Raw genomic sequence first — 13,814 nt, 5'->3', positions numbered from 1 at the left:
CCTGTTTCCCCATTTGTACCAGTAACTTGTCATACTGCTTCAAGATTAAATTTACTTGTTTAGGCAATTTTATAGTAGTACCAGGCAAATAACAGTGATAAGCGATAATGACTTTTACTTCTATCCTTAATGCCAAGCATAATTTACCTGTGCTTAAGAAGCAAATGACAAATGCTAGTGGTAACTCATGCAATGTAAAGGCATTAGTGGTAACCTGAAGGCCCCTCATTCATCAAGGTGCCTCTGTATGTGTTTGCTCTTTTTTTTTTGGAAGGGTGGTGCTTAACAGGAATATCTTACCCCAATTTTTTGTACAGTGTTAGTTCCTCCATTTTCAATAACATGTATGCCATTCTCCTACTCCTGCTGAAGAAGTACCTATTTATGAGTACAGAATCCAAAAATCATTTGGGACATGATTCCGAGGCTTTCTGATTGCTGCTAATATTCTTACCCTTGTGGTCTAACTCCTGAAGGGTGGGGACATTGATAATAGAACGTCACCTCCCATTTGTTTTCCTTGTTAATTATACTGGGAAATGCATGTTCTCTTGGGGTTATAGTTTATTCTTTCGGTATCTGCTAAGCTCAGCAATGACTAAGGGGAATAGCTAGTTATTCAAATTTGTCTCAAGTAGGTAACGTAATAAATTGAAAGAGAGATGCAATGAGGCATCAGCACTAAATACGCAGAGAGTGCAAAATATTCCCAGAACAGGCATCTTACTGTGCCCTTCCCTGCCACCGCTCGGCTCTCCAAACTGTCCAGTCTGATGCATCACCTCACTGAATACCTCAGCTGACTCTACTTTGCTGTTAAAACCTGGGAGGATGGGAAGTGACTTAACGTTCACGTCTGTTAACTTTGTGAGAAATTATTATTACACTCAGAAAAACTCTATCCATTTTGTATCAGAACTAAAGGTCCTTTTCTGATACGGCATCTGCAAAGTACAATCTGAGATGTAATGAAAATTCACTCTGGATACAATACAGAAAGGGTATCAATTAATAAGAAGTATCGCATTCTTTTCTCAGGTGAAACGTAGAATGATGCAGTAGGTACTGTGCTGCTTTTCATTTCGTGAGTCATGAGACTGGTTTCTTCATTCAGGTTGTGTTGCTGTGTATACTGTATCTCCTCAGGGCATTAACATTTGTTTACATTTTACATCACTCCATGAGGCCACAGTTAACCTCAGTGAATGTGGGAATGAAGGACATTGTCTCCATGCTGAGAGCTGAGTTGGCCAGATTTTCCCAGGATGGAAGATGGACCACCAAGAGCCTGAAGAATCCAAAGATCCTTCAAAGGGCCTTCCACTGCCAGCACAGGACAGAGGCTATCAGTGACCCAGGGATCACAACATTTGTAAGCTGTGTGACTGGCCAAGACACTTAAGGCCTCTGTTATCAGGCTTGCTCTGAGAGTCAGGTTTGCTCCAACCTGAACCTACGTTCCCCTCTGCTGTGCTGAGGATGCTAGAGTACACTCCCAGCATCCTTTGCAGCCATACACAGATAATGCAGTGTGAATGGAAGTGCAGCGCCCACCTCCTATGAAAGTCTCATGCACGGGCCCCTTTGAGCACTCCAGCAGCCATCTAAAGACACTGCTCACAGGTAACCAGCTCTGTAGAGAAGCAGCCCTGCCCCCTTGAACACTTCAGCAGCCATTGGAAGACACTGCCTGAAGGTAGCCAGTTCAGTGGGGAGGCAGCAGCTGGCCCTGCCCCTATGGACACTCCAGCAGCTCTCCAGATGCTTCTGTCCCAGGTAGCCAGCATGGGCTGGGGAAAACGGCAGCTGGCTCTACATTAGCACACCTAGTGGCCACCATCGGATACTCATAGCCAGAACTGGTCAGGGGAACCCAGGAGAACCAAACAGTCATGCTCTGGAGAAATTTTAGCAAACGTGGGAAGTATGTGGGAGCCCACTGCCTGCTTGTTTGGAAGAACTCAAGAAAATGTCAAGAAGAAGAAGGAGGAGGAGGAGGAGGAAGAGGAGGAGGAAGAGGAGGAGGAAGAGGAGGAGGAAGAGGAGGAGAAGGAAAAGAAGGAAGAGGAGGAGGAGGAGAAGGAGAAGGAGAAAGAGAAGAAGAAGAGGAAGAGGAGGAAGAAGAGGAGGAGAAGGAAGAAGAAGAAGAAGAAGAAGAAGAAGAAGAAGAAGAAGAAGAAGAAGAAGAAGAAGAAGAAGAAGAAGAAGAAGAAGAAGAAGAAGAAAAAGCAGCAGCAGCAAAAAGCAGTCCCTGGACCCCAACCCAAGCAGATGAAACCCAGGAGATGAGAACATGGAAGCGATCAGGAGTTAAACACCTGAAGTTTATGAAGTGATGGCAACTGAAGTAAAGAGACAACTTCACAAGGCTATAAAAGAAATTAGAACAGAAATAGTATCTCAGGTAAAAGGTGAAATGAAAAACATAATAAAAGAATTGCTAAGCACCTCTAAAGAAGATATAGATAACAAGTAGACGAGCATAGGAAAACGAGGGAAACCATGAATGAACAGTATAAGAGAGATTTAGAATGCATGAAACAGATTCAAAGAGATATCCAGGAAATTAAAAACGCCACTAAAAGTTGGCAAAACCACTTGAAAGAAACTGAAGATGGACTTTTAGACCTTGAAGACAGATGTGTAGTTTGCAATTGTCAAAGAAAAGATCTCTTAAAAATAATAAGGAACTAGGAAATAACAATTCAACAACTTCAAGACAATGCAAAGCAAAATAACAAGAATAATAGGTGTCAGGAAAAAAGCAGGGCTCAACACAAATCACATTAAAATCCTATTTACAGAAGTAATAGCAGAAAGCTTCTCAAACATAGTAAAAAATGTTATATAGAGATAAGTGAGGCGTATAGAACTCCAGCTAGCCACAACCAAAATAAATCTACACTCAGACATATAATAATCAAGATTCTAGGCTCTTGTAGGTAAATGGATACAGCTTGAGATCATGCTCATTGGTGAAATGGTTCAGAGTAACATGGCTGAACATCCTGTTGTCTCCCTACTAAAAAAAAAACTAAAAGAGTTAGTGGAATCCAAAGTGCATAATAGATGTTGTGAGGTGAAAAGGGAGGAGATGTCTAGAGGGGGAAGGCAGTGGCCATTATTAATCTATGTCCTGTTTTGAAACCCTGTATTGTTTTCATTGTTCTGTTTATCTTGGTTTCATTCTGTTCTCTTGTTTTTGATTTTATGATAGTTGATGGCATGGACAGCTATTTCAAAAATAACAAAATATATTACAGTAGCCATTATTGATTTCCAATTATCTTGTTTTGAAGCCCGTTATTGCTTTGTTTTCTTTTGATTGATTTTACTCTATTTTGTTTTGTTTGATTTTATTATATCTGACAATATAAGCAGCTACTTTGAAGATACCAAGATGCAGTATGGTAGCCACTGTTGGATTCCTATTGTTTTGCTTTGAAGTCCTGTATTGCTTTCATTGTTTTGCTTTGATTGGTTTTATTCTGATCTTTTTTTAAAATTTTATTATGTCTGATGGTATGCACAGTTATTTTGAATAATAAGAAGCACTATGCTAGCCATTATTGATTTCTTTTTATCTTGTCTTGAAGCCTGCATTATGCTAGCCATTATTGATTTCTTTTTATCTTTTTTTGAAGCCTGCATCATGTTCATTATTTTGTTTTGATTGACTATTCTATTTTGTTTTGTCTGATTTTATTGTATTTGATGGTAGTATAAACAGCTAGATTTTATTGTATTTGATGGTATAAACAGCTACTTTGAAGATACAAGATGAATTATGATAGCCACATTTATATTCCTGTCTTGTTTTGAAGTCCTATGTTGCTTTCATTTTTTAAGTTTGATTGGTTTTATTCTTCCCTGTTTTGTTTGATTTTATTGTGCCTGATGGTACAGGAAGTTATTTTGAAGATAGCAAGAGTCATCATGATAGCCACTGTTGGTTTCCTTTTATTTTGTTTTGAAGTCTTGTATCACGTTTGTTGTTTTGTTTTGATTGTCTCTATTCTATTTCATTTCTTTTGGTTTTATTATCTTCAAAATAAAAAAAATCCCATGCACATTACTGAATGTTCTTTCCTCTTCTGCCAGCATCATTGCAGATGAGGCTGCAGTCTTTAGGACACCTGGATGGAGTGGCTGAGTAGAAGGAAGGAGTCTGCTGGAGGAGAGTAGTGCTGAGCTTTTGCTCTGGATTTGTATAACACTACTATAACTAGAAGAGCTTATGTAAGCCTCATCTTACTCAGCTATAAAATGGGAACAGTAATTGTAGCTACCTGATACGGATTTTGTGAGGACTAAATTAATGAGTGAATTTATGTCAAAGCAATAGCAGTGTCTTAGCACACATAAAGGACAATGTTGTGGATAGTACTAACATCTACAGCCTTATGTTTTGCATTTAAAATAGGTATAATAAAGCCTACCTTTCATAGTTTTGTATGGATTAGAAATTACACACATACACAAACACACACAGGCACAGACACAGACATGCACACACAATGAACACAGAACCTGATAGATATTTGTCATTTATTAAATAATTGCTTTTATTATGTCTATAGAAGTACTAGCATGCACAATTAGAGAAAATCCTCAAGCAAAAGTCCAATTAGTAGCTAAAGCTACTAGTTCAATAATATGCAATTGATACAGAGCAAAACAGTGTCCCAGATAGATACTGATGAGCTGACATTAGGGTGACTTTGAGCCTGAAAAACAGCTTGTAAATTTCTATTTCCCATTTAATTGGCAGGACAAAGCAGGGAGGTCTCCTCCAAAAACCGTGATGGCTGGGTTTTGAAACATGGATTGGAGATGAGGGTATTTGGAGAAAATTTGGAAGTATGAAAACATCTATCCTCATTAGGATATTCTAGAAAATGTAGAGTTGTCTCTGGTCTGTAAGATTTATGTTTTGAGAGAACAAAGTGCTGAACAGATGGGGAGATGTATTTATGGTTTCCCCCTTTGAGACCTACAAAATGAAGAGGATAGAATCAATTAAATGATGGCTTTGATGCTTTTTAACTTCTATTCAAGTTAAAGGGAGCCAGTGAGAATGGGAAAATTGTTCCTCTCAGTGACACGGGAGTCAGCATTTTGGGGTCTGAATCAGATTGAATAATGGCAAATAGTTGTGATTTGACAATTTTTCTATCGAGTTAAAACATGTAAAATAAAATGAATTTTAAAAACCAAATAATGCTGGAAGCCTCGATGAACAATTCTGGCACTCACCTCGTAACAATGTATGGATCCGATGAAAACTTTCCCAATATCCAACAATTCGAAGTTGAAGTGAATCTTAGGTCCCATTCCTTCCCCTTTGATTCGGAGCGGGAGACGGATCTCTCGGCCTTTAAAAATAATTCAGACTTTATTACCCCAAACTGTGCACTTTATTACTTCAAATTACCCACAGCTTGTTAGTCAAGATTCTTATACAGCTGCCTGAACTGCACAGAGGGAACCGCAATTTAACTAATATTGAAGACTTATCTTTAGGAACAGGAAGACGGCTAGATTCTTACTTTCAGGGAACAACCTATATTGCAATTTAGACTGACACTTTAACAGAAAAAAGACAATTAAAAAACTTAACCTTCAGGCATAGAAAGACAAATACTTGATGTTCTAACCCATGTGTGGAAGCTTAAAAAGTTGATTGCATAGAAGTAGACAGTACAATAGTGTTATTGCTTGTGTCTAGATTTCTTCCAAAAGCCTTATGAGGTCAAAGACAGGGCTTTTTGGAGTTGGCTGGATCTAGGGTGTGTGATGCCAGGATTTATTCATGGTTTGATGCTAGGATTAAGGGTACCACCTGCGCACACAGTGGGTGTGAGCGCTACCTGGCCTAAGTGTGGACAGCCTGGATAAAATGTAAAAGGGACAGAAAGAGGGCCGCTGTTGCCACTTGCTGATTAGCATTTGATACTCTGCTGTTTCGCTGCCTTCTACCTGCCATGAACTGGTTTTCCTCTGTGATGCCTTTCCACCAGCCTATCTTGGAGCCAGACAACTATCAACTGAAGCCTCAAAAACTGTGGAGCACAATAAAGCTTTCCTCTTTTGACTTTGGATGTTGGGTGTTTTGTCTCAGCAATGAGAAAAGTAACTAAGACAAACTGACTATCAGAATCTGAGAAGGGTTGGGGCAAGGGATGAACGAGGAAGGTTGGTTAATAGGTACAAAAATATAGTTAGGATTAAGTTGTAGTGTTTCATTGCACAGTAGGAAAATCAGAGTAGGCAATAATTTCCCAAATTTTAAAATAGCTAGCAGAGAGGATTTTGAATTATTCTCAACACAAAGAAATTATAAATGTTGGAAGTGCTTAATATATAATTTGGTTAGATCATTACATTATACATATATCAAAATGTCACACTGAATCCAATATATGCATACCATTATTGCGGGTAAATTAAAAATCAGATACTAAAACATTAACCCAATTTATAACATTATTCTGAAGTTTCTTATAGAGGAAGGTGATTTCTCTAGATCGGAGAAGGGTGATCCCTGCTTAATGCTTCTCATGAAATGAGAGCCATCACCATAGGGTACTGTTGACACTGACTTCTCTAGGTTTAGGAAGATCTAGAGTATTAGTGATCCGGGTCTAGGGATTCTTACCTGAACCCTTACTTTGCAGCATTTGTTCTGTGTGGAGATAATGGAATGCACTTAACAGCATCTGCTACAATATATGCACAATGGACTCAGGGTAAACCCAGAGCACATAACCAACTGGTTTTATGGTTTGCTTTTTTTTTTTTTTAAATGGAACTATCTTCATTATATAACACATATTCATTATTTAAAAATTACACAGTACGTGAAAATGCTCATAAGTCTACACAAATATAACTTCTGTTAACATTTTGCCTCCTATCTTCTATGCTTAATTATATCAAAGTAATGTTAACATAAATGAGACTACATACTACACTTGATTTTATATACTTATTCACTTAAAATATATTTGAGATATTTTAATATATTATTACCTAAGTATCTATCTTTCTTAGTGGTTACAAGGTAGACAAATAGCTGTTTTTAAATCTACTAGACATTTAAGTGGCTTTCAACTTTTCACTACCACTATTCCTGAACATTTATCCACGAATAATTTTCCTATATTTTCTTCAAGTAATTTGAAGATACTATATTATTCGACTATTTCTGCTGTGGAGTCAACTAATAGTCTTATTGCTCACTTGAAATGATGGGTCTTGTTTTCACACTCCTTTATGTTTTTGGCTTTCAAAAGTTTTAACACGATGTTCTTAGACATGGTCGTATTTATCCTTTTTGGGATAGCAGTTATTGGTAGGCAAATCTGTGCCTGATGTCAGTTTTAGAAAGTTTCTGGCATTATCTCTTGAAATGTTTCCCCTCTCTGTTTCTCTGTCTTTCTGCTCTTTGTCTGTCTTTCTGTCTCCCTCTTCCTCTCCACACACACACACATGCACATCACACTTTTGCTGCATTCCATCAGATCCTTATGCTCTTTCTGTATTTTGTCTTCATGTGCTTTAGTATTTTCACATATTTTTTGATTTATCTAATTTCTAAAATCTATCTCTCGCTATACTCAAGAGGTTGTTAAATTCATCCACAGAGTTCTTCATTTGTTATTATAACTTTTGAGCTCTAGGCTTTCCATTAATTTTTTAATAGTTTCCAGGTATCTGCTTAATTTTGTCTGATAAAAACATTTTAAAAATCTGTTCCAATTCTATTTTATGCTTTAATGGGTTTGTTTCTACTGTTTGTCTTGATTTTTCTATCACTTTACCTTAGCTCCTTATATGCTTGGTATGCTAATCAGTATATATAAAAATGATAGAGGTGATTTGAAGGCCTAAGGAGATATCTTCCCCTAGCTTCTGATTGGTATCTTGGGGGTATTTACAATTCCAGGGAACTCAAGTTCAGGGTTCTCAACTAAGATTTTGCTAGAGAATTAAGCCTGCAGAATATCATTTGCATTACTATTTTTTCATTCTCCCAAGAAGGGTATGTGTCTAGTACTATCCTAAATATAAAAAAGAAGAGATAATTCCTAATAAATAATAAACATTTTAGGAGATTAGGGATTAAATATTTTTGGAACTTCAGGGGAGAAAAACTTACTTAAATCAATAAGTGAAAACTGATTCAGAGCTAAGCATCAGGCTTTGTGAAGGCTGGGGCACATCAAGGTCCTAGTTCACTGGGCCCCACTCTGAAGCCTGGGTGATTTTTACTTCTTGGATAGCTCATGAACGAATATCTGTACTTTCTTCCATACACTGACCAACCATTCAAACTCTGCAATTTCTACCAAAAAGGTGGTGCTTTTAAGAATAAAGGGGCCCCAAAGTCTGATGGTCTTTATTTCCTTCTTCTGGATCTTGGCCCTATAATTTTCACTGTCTTAGTCTTTCCTCCTAATATGCTTGGTTATTTGTTGATTGAATGCTAATCAGAACAAACATTTATTTAAAAATACTTTGCCTATCTTTTCTAGTTTTTTAGAGACAGGGAAAAAGAGATAGGGAAAGATGGAGGGGGAGATGGAAGGGAGAGGGAGACAGAAAGAATCCAAATAACATAGTCCATCATTATTGGAAGTAGAATTTCCAGAACAAAAGAATGCACATGTGACAATTTGATGGCTATAGCCATATTGCCTTCCCAAATGATTGTGCTAGTTACACAAAAATATCGATAGTACTTAAAGGTCCTTGTTTCTCCATATCGACCTCAGCAGTGGGAATATTAGCACTCTTGAAAATACTTGATAGTTTGATGGTTTTCCTCATATTTCTATCATTTAAATCTAACTTTCTTTAAGGAAAAAGAGAATATATTTGTTCTGTATGCAACATATGGAATATTCAAAATATTTTTGATGCTTTGTTAGATCAGTGTTACAGCCAATATGGAACAACAAAATGATAGTTATAATTCATTATTGTCATTATGCCTGTGATATTTTATGTCCCACTGTGTTGTATTGCTATTTAGCTTCTGGGTCTTTAATGCTTTCTCCTCATGCTGCCCTTTTAAAGACAAGAATATTGTCCTTTTGCTCCATTTAGTGCTTGGCAACATAGTGGTCATTCGGCAAGATTATTTAGATCGCTAGTGACAAGGATAATTATACGTGGGACAGTTGATTTATTCAGAAGGTTTCCCTACTCCATCTGATCCCTGGAAAAGAAGTTCCTCTAAAGATCAGGTGTTAGGGCAACAACAGTTTCGAATAATGTAAAACTCCCAGAAGGACCACACATTGTCACTCTATTTCATTATTTTAAGTTTTAATCCATTGCAACATTTTTTTACTCTTTGGTCAAGAAAAATGCATTTTGATTGAGGTCCAACTTTCAGAATGGCAAAGAAAGAGAACTGCAAATCTATCATGAAATAAATTGCAGGACTATTTATAACTGTCAGGCCTAAAACTTTCTCCATCTGTTACCTTGACTGCCTTCGTTTAAAAAAATGGAGATGTGCTATAATAAAGCAGTATGCCAATGTTTCTTTGAGAATTATTAATTACTTTAAAGGAGCACCTTGCTTGTAGCTAGCCACTTCCCCTAGCCAGGATAGAATGGGAGTACAGGAAATAATTAGCCTTGTTTTTCTAAGAGTTCATCTAAATTTTAAGGTTACATTATAAATGTTATTTCTCTACAAGATTTTCTAAGCAGATATTTTTTCTTATCTTGGCAAGAGGCAGCAAGATGGACAAGCATAAAAGAACTTCTAAGATCCAAGGACATATTCCTTATTAAAGAAGCAAAATGGTAAAAAGTATTTTAAAAAATGAAGCAATTTCTCATCTATGATTATAGTATACTGGTTCCATACTCAAGAGGAGAGATACTCTACAGAGCCCCTTCAGAGTCTGAAATCCCCGAATGCAATAGCTTCATTGCATTAAATACCAGAAAATGCAAACTATGGGCTTTTGAACACTTGCCATCTGTTATGGTCTAAATGTGTCCCCAAAACCCTCAACTTCTAATGTGGTGAAACTCTAATCCCAAAGTGACGGTTTTAAGAAGGGGAGTGTTGGAGGAGGTGATTTGATAGAGGGTGGGGTTTCATTAATAGGATTAGCGTCTTTATAAAAAAACCTGCAGAGGCTTGTCTACATCTTCTATGGGGTAAGAACTTAGCCAAAAGGCACTGTTTTGTGGCTTTCTGTTATGGAAAAAAATAACAGATAAATCACTTTTGATGAAGAAAGGGCTTATTTTGGCTTACAGCTTCAGAGGTTTTAGTCTCTGGTTGTTTTGGGCCTGTAGCAGAACAGTACATCACAGCATGAGCATGTGATAGGGGAGGATGCTTCAATTCATGGTGGCCAGGAAGCAAGAGGGGCAGGGGCCCAGTATCTCCTTTAAGAGAGTCCCCAGCAACCTGACATCCTTCAACTAGATCCTGTCTCTTACAAGTTCCACCACTTCCAATAATCACCACAAGCTGATGTCCAAGCGTTTGACATATGGGCCTTAAAGATCCAAACCATAATGGCACTATGAGAAATGAACCTTCACCAGTCCCTAAATCAGCTGGCACCTGGAAATTAGTCTTCCTAGCTTCCAGAACTGCGAGGGATATTTTCTGTTGCTTATAAACCATCTAGTCTATGGTATTTTATTACAGCAATGCAAACAGATTAAGATACCAGCCAAGATACCATAAATGTTCAATATTATACTTATCCCTATGCAGCAAGATAAGAAAAAGAGGGGAAAAGTAGAAATACGAACAAACTGGCACTATTATCTCTTATTTTAGGACTCTACCTGGAAAATCCAAAAGGATATATAAACACGTATTTTTTAAAAATTAATAAGATGGAGTAACTTTGGGGGTTACCAGATCAATTCTGAAAAGCCAACTGCATTTCTATGCTCAATAACAATAAAAATTTAGTTCTCAGGATACTATTTATAACATCTATAAGAACATAAAGTACCAAGAAATGAATCAACAAAATAGAGTCCACCAAAAAGAAGTATATGCACCTTGGGAAAAGAAAAATAGTGTGATGCTTTTTCAGCAGATGATGTTATTATGGATGTTGTATATTACAGAAAACCCACTTCTTTGATGGCCCTTACAGAAGATATTGAAAATGTATGTGCAGCAATGTCATTGACCAAGGTTACCCAAGCAGCAGTTTGCCATACTAATAACTGTCTGGAAGCTAGTGGCTACCATCTTGAGAATGTCTTGAAATTATAGAGACCAAAGTAACTTGCATTAACCTCATGATGTCTCAGTCAATTCAGTATTAAAATATTTATACAAATTTTCTTTTTCCTGAATTGTGTATTTTTTTGGTGGACTCTGTATGCTGAAGACCAGCAGGGGGAAGTTAGTAAAATTTTATAGAAAGACATTAACAATGATGCAAATAAATGGAGAACTAGATATACAGTATTCTTGAAAACAAAGATTTGATATCATGAAGATGCTGATTTTCCCCAGTTGATCTATATTTATAATTTCAGAGCTCTGCTAAGCAAAATCCCAGAAGAATTTGATGGGTTGACTCTAAAATTTAAATGTAAAATTGAAGGTTTGATAACAAATACATTTTAAGAGAAATATTTTTGGGGGATTTATACATTTATCATAAAGCTATTGGAATTAAGATAACGTAGTATGGCCAAAGATGTAAATCACAGAGGGAATACAATAGAGAAATAAAAACAGATGCACACACGTGTGAATTTGACATATGACAGAGCTGGGCATGAATATTAGTGAGGAAAGACAGACTATGTAGTATAAGGAGCTAAAACAAATGAACCCCTGAGTAGTGTCCATGATATCCTGAGTAATGGCCCCCAAAGATATCCATTTGTGATATCCAGCCTAATTTGTGAATCCATAAATATCACTTTATATATATAAAAATTAAGGTGATTGAGGTAAGGATTTTTAGATGGGAAGATTATCCTAGATTACTACTGAGCTCTAAAAATAATAATGAATATCCTTGAGTGGAAGGCTGAAGGACTTTTGATACAGAAGAGGAAAAGACAATATAATGATGTAAGCAGACAGGAATAATGGGGAGGTAAGCCAAGAAACATTGGCAGTTTTAGAAGCTATAACAAACACAGAATAGATCTTGCCCAGAAATCTCCAGAAGAAACCAGCCCTGCTAATACTTTGCTTTAACTCAGTCAAATTGAGTTTGGACTCTGCACCTCTGGAATTATCCAAGGTAAATGTTTGTTGTTTTAAGCCACCAAATTTGTGGCAACTTGTTACAGCAGCCACAGGAAACAAATGAGATTCCTTAACTCCGCTCTTCAAAAAAAAAACAACTTAATTTCTTAAATGTGATGGTAAGCCAGTAAACTATAAGGACACTTTAGAGGACGATATAGAAGAACAGCTTTTTTAGCTTGGTGCAGAGAAAGTGATTTTGAATAATACAAAGTATGCAAACTGTAAGTGTGAAATTCAATTGCATTTAAAATAAGGGACTTTGTTCACTAAAATCACCATATTTGGTAATCTAAGCAACTCTTTTGAAGATAACATTATGCAATATAACAACCATTGTTAAATTCCTATCATCTTGTTTAAAAGCCCATATTGTTATTGGTTTGGATATTTTGTTGCTGTGATTGTTGTTTGTCCCTCTTGTTTTTTGTTTTTCTTTTCTGTGTTTTTTTCTCTTAACAAAGGAATTGAAGGAAAACAAACATGAAAGTCACCATAACCCATTATGAAATAATAAAACACAAACTGCTACACATGTAAAATCAAAGAGTTAGTGTTAGAATATTTCAAGAACTATGCTGAGTCAATCAGACAAACACAATGTAATAGAAAATGACAAAGGGGAAGCACTAATTTCATAGGAAATAGACTAGAATATGACCATTCAATACAACACGCTATTTTCTGTGACATCAAGAAGTTCATAACTGTGGAAATACTAATTGAAACCACAGTAAGATTTCACTCGCACCTACTAAAAACTTAAAAACTGATCAATACAAAGAGAAGATAAAGTTATGGAATAAAATCATGCACACTCACATCCTGCGGGTGGGAGAGAAAATTGGCACAAGCCCTTTGGAGAAGTCTGATCAGACAGTGAACCTGAGATGTGCATCGTTTGTACTCCACAGATGCCACTATACCAGGAAACGTGTTCATGAGTGTTCACAAGAGCATCATTTTAAACAGTAAAACAGCATTAAAGTACAAGCAGCACAATTCCATCAGGAGTGGAATTTTGTCCTTTTAGCAATAGAATATAAAAAAACCACAATGCATACTCACACACATGCCACAAGTAAATCTCAGAAAAAGCAAGTATAACATTTTTAAACATGCAAAAACAAATCATTCATAGTTAAGATGCGTATGCACATGTGGCTATAAAAACAATATAAAGAAAATCAAGCAAATGATTTACAGACACAATTTAAAATGCATATTCATCTCTAAACAGAGAAAAGAAGAACATAGATCAACCTTTACAAATGCTGGGAATTCCTATTTCTTAATGTGGGTGGCAGGTTTATGTTTACATAGATTCCTGTTATCCTTTACATCTTACTTATATATTTATTATAATTCTAATAGGAAGTAGCCCCCAAAGGCTCAGGTATTAGGGCTTGATTTTCCAATGCAGCAGTGTTCAGAGGTGGGACCTACACAGGTGAGCGGGGCATGAGTCTGCTAATCTCATCACTGGTGAGCTCCCAGCGGAATGGCTCCTGGGAAGTGGGACCCACCTGGAGGCAGTAACTCTCTA

The 13,814-nt window shown here is 36.8% G+C and overlaps 1 protein-coding gene across 1 annotated transcript in view; it reads right to left on the bottom strand.

Moving 5' to 3' along the window:
- Hydin (HYDIN axonemal central pair apparatus protein) overlaps positions 1 to 13,814 on the bottom strand; it is a 411,964-nt gene that overhangs the window by 253,344 nt on the left and 144,806 nt on the right. The window contains exon 11 of the mRNA XM_023565963.2: positions 5,257 to 5,375. Within this exon, the coding sequence (XP_023421731.2) occupies positions 5,257 to 5,375 (119 nt within the window). The remainder of the gene's footprint in view (positions 1 to 5,256; positions 5,376 to 13,814) is intronic.

This window comes from Cavia porcellus, unplaced genomic scaffold (genome assembly GCF_034190915.1).
Source record: "Cavia porcellus strain 051 isolate PalLab524CR breed Dunkin Hartley unplaced genomic scaffold, mCavPor4.1 scaffold_4, whole genome shotgun sequence".
Lineage (NCBI taxonomy): Eukaryota > Metazoa > Chordata > Mammalia > Rodentia > Caviidae > Cavia > Cavia porcellus.
The sequence above is the reverse complement of the archived record's forward strand: the minus strand, read 5'-3'. Positions and strand labels throughout refer to the sequence as shown.